This window comes from Mus caroli, unplaced genomic scaffold (genome assembly GCF_978045245.1).
Source record: "Mus caroli unplaced genomic scaffold, Mus_caroli_1 scaffold_18, whole genome shotgun sequence".
NCBI lineage: Eukaryota > Metazoa > Chordata > Mammalia > Rodentia > Muridae > Mus > Mus caroli.
This window is the reverse complement of record NW_028227273.1, coordinates 82,163,376-82,168,663: the sequence shown is the minus strand read 5'-3', so window position 1 is coordinate 82,168,663 and position 5,288 is coordinate 82,163,376. Positions and strand designations below refer to the sequence as shown.

General features: G+C 54.3%; 1 protein-coding gene across 2 annotated transcripts; it reads right to left on the bottom strand.

Annotated features, from left to right (window-relative positions):
• Positions 1 to 1,238: 1,238 nt before the first annotated feature.
• On the bottom strand, positions 1,239 to 5,005 carry Prr18 (proline rich 18). 2 transcript variants are annotated; one of them, XM_085832921.1, is made up of 2 exons: positions 4,663 to 5,005; positions 1,239 to 4,362 (listed from the first exon to the last, which is right to left on the bottom strand). In XM_085832921.1, the coding sequence occupies exon 2, from the start codon at positions 4,353 to 4,355 to the stop codon at positions 3,426 to 3,428; it is 930 nt and encodes a 309-aa protein (XP_085689047.1). In that variant the 5' UTR covers positions 4,356 to 4,362; positions 4,663 to 5,005; the 3' UTR covers positions 1,239 to 3,425. The 2 variants fall into 2 exon arrangements, with proteins under 2 accessions (XP_085689047.1, XP_029327366.1); XM_029471506.2 differs by lacking the exon at positions 4,663 to 5,005 and adding an exon at positions 4,486 to 4,577.
• Between the last annotated feature and the right edge of the window lie 283 nt (positions 5,006 to 5,288).

Sequence of the window (5,288 nt, the reverse complement as noted above, 5' to 3'; positions counted from 1 at the left end):
AGATGCAATGAGCCCTCTTGGCTGCCAGGTAACTAACTTCCCCTCCACAGTGTCCTTGATCCTGGCAGGCTGTGAGCTAAGAGAAAGAAAACCCTCTGGTCTTTAAGCTGCTTTTGTTAGCTGTTTGTCGTAGCAAGGGGTAAAGTAACCAATGGATGGGTTTGGCAGAGTCACAATGGCCAGTGCACCGAGGTCAAGGATGGGCTGCTTGCTTTGATGGAGACACTTTCTTTGAATGATATACTACAAAGTTATCATGCTAGAAAGAGCAAAGCATCCTAATGCCAAGCTTGACATACCCGGACCCCCACAGGATCCCTACATCAACCACCCTGAACTGAACTGGAACGTTTCAGAGGAAACCGCAAAGCTACCAGTCCTGACATTTTGGCATCGATTGCTATTCTACAAATTAAAGAAAACTGTAACAATACCTATCTGAAGATGCCAGGAACCCTCTAAGTGTCCCACTTAAGTGTTTCACAAGGTATGGAGGAGATGATGTCACAGGGTCAAACTCTAGAACTCACAGGCACATACCATGGGCATAGTGCACAATTTTCTTTCTCACTTCTCTCTCAATAATCAGGTCCCCGCTGATTATTCCTGCAGGTCGGGGCAACATGCAAGGTTACCATCTAGGATGCACACCAACCTATCCCTTAAACAATGAGGGAAAGAGGGAGAACGGTCCGTGACTTTACACTCACTATTCTTTTCTACGCGGGCTGTTCACGACAGGTCACACTTATTACACAATCCAGTAGCAACCCAGGCTGTTACTCAGATGGACCAGTTACTTCTGGCTAGGATGGTCTACAAGATAGAAAGTGTGTCATGCAGAAGCAAATGTTTTACTGGATGCATGCAGGACACAGTGTCACCAGGTTTCATAATCTTCTTGAAACACGTGCCTATTATATGCACCTTTCTCGTTCTGTGGAGTGAGTGTATTTGGAATGAAGAGTCAGGCGTATATTTGGGATAAAGCTCTCATGGGAAATTTGTAATCTCTCCCAAGTTCGTTGTTATCCACTAGCATTCTCAGAAGGTTTTTGTTCTTAAAATTCTTAGAAATCCAGAGACTCTCTAGTAGAGGCTTGGGTGAGCCCAGAACTCCCCAGGCCTAAAGAGGCAGGCAGTGAGGACCCACCTCAGGGGGCTTACAAGTGTTTGAAGACTCTTTTCTGGATGGTTATCCGCTTTTTCCAAGAACCATCACACGATATCCAATTGCTTTTTATTATTATTATTATTTAAACCTTAAGAAATTATAGCACAGTGATTAGAAAATGTCCTCAGAATGTCAGCAACGAGGAAGAGACCCCGAAAGCCACGTGCAGGCCTTCCTTTCCTTACAGAGAATCATTGGCCGCCCAACACAAACATGCCCCAATTTCTGAAGTGAAGAGCCAGGCAGGCACACGGGCCCCTTTGATCACCAGCCAGGGGAAACGTATTGAGCTTTGCTCTGAGGCCAGTTAAAAAGGGAGAGGGAGCAGTGGGGAGGGAAAACCAAAGCAGACAGACAGGGATGGACAGGGTGGTCCGCAGACCTCCATGATGGACAAAGGGGAAAGAAGATCTCCCTAGAGGCCACTCCTTTAGGAGGTACCAGGAACTCTTTCTGGTGTTGTTAGGGCTGCTGGGGGCAGGAAGCCAAGCATGTGAAGTACTGGCATTTGCGCTGAGTGCAGACGGGGTGAAGCCGTGCTGTGCCAGGCTGGAGGGCAGAGGCAGTACCCTCTCCACCCAACCTGCCTAGAGGAACAGCCCTTCCACCCCTCCCCCACCAGTGTTGGTAACTTTGCCCCTTTGGCATTAACCATTTAAAATCAATAAGTAGCTTTTTTAAAAAAAAAAAACTCATCTGGTGTCTAATGTAGCTCCCTCTGTAAGGCCTCTTGGTTGGCAAAGCTTGCACCAAGAAGGACGGAGAGGAGAGATGGAGACACAGAGAGGAAAGAGAGAGAGAGAGAGAGAGTGAGAGAGAGAGAGAGAGAGAGAGCATGAGCGCAAAGATCTCTACAAGGAAAAAATATAATTGGTCTTTAAAAAATGTAAGGCTTTGATTTAAAATACAATCAAGAATTGACACATTAAAGTCTAACAAGACAAACATTAAACTGGTTATTGACTTGCATAAGATAAGTAAAAAAAAACATTGAGGTAATGCATTAAGTTTCTACAGGCAACCTTATCTGATTAGAACAAACACTTCCTTCTTATCCTTGGGGTTAAATCCACTCAGGCACAGAAGACATACAACAGAATCATCCTCCAGTTAATGGGAAGGGCTCAGCTATTAAGAGACAGGAGTTTTACCCTTCATTCAAATAATAAATAGGATTTAAAAAGTCACTATTTACAGCTTACAGAACCCCTTTGTCACTGGTCTTCACAGTGATGAGAGAGAGAGACACCTGCCCTGGCCCACAGCTACTTCCTGCTTCCGCCTCAAACTGCTCCGGTAGGCAGACTTGCCCTGCCTTGCTTTCACCCACCTTCTCTGTCCTTCTCTGTGCTGAGAAGTTCTTTCCCTAGCTACTGAGGGAGACATTGCTGTGCCCTCAAATAAAAACTGCATTCCCAGCAGACGACAACCCTGATTCCTGTCCCCACCTTGATCCAGCTTCTGAAAACAATTCCAGCTGTGCCATCGGAGACACCTGTGTGTGGCTGTGACTACCTGCATGGCCACGTATCCACATGTATGTGAGAGCCAATGTGTGTGTTATCGTGTGCATGCACACATGACAGCTAGTGGAATGGGGCTGCCTGTGCATAGACATGGGAGCAGGGTGTGTGTGTGCATGTGTGTCTGGGATGGCTGAGTACTCAGCTGGCAGGCGGCGCACAAGTCCTCCTGGATCACCCAGTGGCAACAGTGCACTGTTTCAGGATGCTGGATTACAAGTTTAGTTAACCAGTTTCCAATACCTAACATCTTTCTGACTGTTAAGGAGACAAATCCTATACATAGATAGCACCATGTCCTAGTTCTGCAATAGAAGATCACTCCACCCTCGGTGGCCACAGGCTTGCAGAGTCCCCAGGAAGTGGAATGCCACCTGGGGCAGAGGGACCTCTGGGTCCAATCCTTAGTTAGGGTGAGAGGTTAGAAGGCATTTCACAGGTCCTCCCCCACCCCCACATGGGGGGGGGGAGAGCAGGAGGAGCAGGGGACAGCTGCTAGAGTCAGGCGAGTCTGTTGTGTCCCACGCTGACCTAATTGCACAGGAGGTGGGTGGTGGGCGTTAGAAAAGCCTGTGGGTCACTCATGAATAAGCATGCCTGGGGAAGGTTCCAGGCAATAGTCCTGTCCCTTGCTGGCCTACCTGGTTCACAAGAGCCCAGGTGTGCAAGGAGCGCAGGAGGCGGCCGTGGGCTTCAAGCCAGGCTGGGTCCCACAGGCCCACCTAGCCTCACAGGGTGCTCAGGTGTGGCAGCGAGTCCAGATGCCCTGTGCGGCCCCTCGCAGCTGCCGCCGACTCCACCCCACGCAGCCACTCGGTGCACTTGCGCACGAGGCCCTCGTCCACCACCTCCACCTCCTCCTCGTACTCCTCATCATCGTACTTGTGCTTCTCATTGAGCAGCGACACCTTAAGCACTGGGCGCAGGCTGGAGGGGCGCGGGCTGGGCAGAGTGGCCTGCAGACCTCCTGGCAGCAGCGAGGCACGGGGAGGGCGGCTGCTGACAGCCACAGCCAGAGGCGCGTCGGGGACACTGGTGGGGCCGCCCCTCCGCAGGGTCGAAGCCCTGGTTCGGGGACAGGGTACCAGTGGGCGCCTCGGGTCGGCCGAGGGTGTGGGGAAGGGCCTGCGGGGTCGCGCCAGCAACTGCTTCTCCAGGTGGCGCCTCTGGATGACCAGGATGGCTTCTGGGGTGAGGCTCAAAGAGAAGCGCGTGGCGTCGTCGGGCCCAGCCCCCGCCCCCGCCCCTGCAGAGGTCCCCGAGGCGGTGGATCCCGCTGGGATGTGGCTGCAGGCGACCCGCCGTGGCGCGGAGCACGTGGTCGAGGTCCCCCCACGGCCCGGAGAGGGCTGGGGCGGGACGCGTGCGGAGGTAGCCGGCTGTGGGGTGCCCGAACCCAGGCCGGGGCCGCGCCGTACCGGGGGCCTCTTCAAGGTGGCGGAGGGCCAGGAGCTGGAGAGCAGCATCTCGGGCGGCCTCCTCTTTTTCTCGCCGCCGCCGGCGGCGGCAGCGGGCGGTGAAGGCGCGGGCGGCGCACAGGGTCTCCGGGATAGCTGGCGCGCGGCGGGGCCCCCCGGAGTTCGGGGGGGCGGTGGTGGTGGTGGTGGCGGCGGCGGCATAGGCGGGAATGACATGACTCTGCCGAGCAAGCGGAGCATCAGTGTCCTGGAAGGAGAGGGGCGGGTGGGGCGGGTCTCAGTCGCCGCGCGCGGAGCCGCCCCACTGGCCTGGCGACCCCCGGCGCCTCCCCATCTGTTGCTGATCGCCGCGCGCTCCCCGCACACCCACCTGCGAGCAGCCGCAGCATCTCCCGCTCCCTCCCAGTTCCTTCAAGCGAAGGCGCCTCCCGCCCCTCCCTCCCCTCGGCAACCCCGGGAGCTCCCTCCGTGTGCTCCGAGCTGGGTCCTTCGGTCACGCCAGCAGCCGCCCCACTGCTGGTGAATCTGGATGTCGCCTGGATCGCACCTCCGAGACGCGCCGGGCTGGGCCGGGCGGCAGGAGGAGGAGCGCACACTGGCAAGGGCTTGCCAAGTCCCGGGCTGCTAGGGGCTGCCGCTATAGCAGACTGCTGAACGCTGGAGACAAAGTGCCCGACATTCGCAGGGGCGGGAGCTGGCACCCAGCACCCCAAGACTCTCCTCTCTCGTTCTCCCATGGCTCGAGAAGTGAAGGATTAGTCCATCAGAAGCAGGGAGCTAGGTCTCAAGGGAACTGGTAGCACCAAGTCACTGGTGGAGTCCTGCACGTTAGACAGAGAATCCTTTCAGATGATTTGGGAGAGGAATTTGGAGCCAATCTGGAAGAGCAAAGAAAGCGGCCGGTACCGGGCGGGGCTTTTAGGCGCTACCTAGGTCCCCCCCACCCCACCCCCGAATTGTTGATACCACTCCTTGGGGGTTATTTACACATTAAAGCCATTTGTTGTCTATGAATAGGCAAGGTTTTGTTATACAATAGCAACATAGGAAATATATGACATGTTCTGTTTTATCAAGTGACTGCCTGCAATGCCATGTGTTGTACAGACAAGGGAAGCTGGCTGTTTATACATGAAAACATAACCACAACACTGAAAGATCCAATAAGCCAGC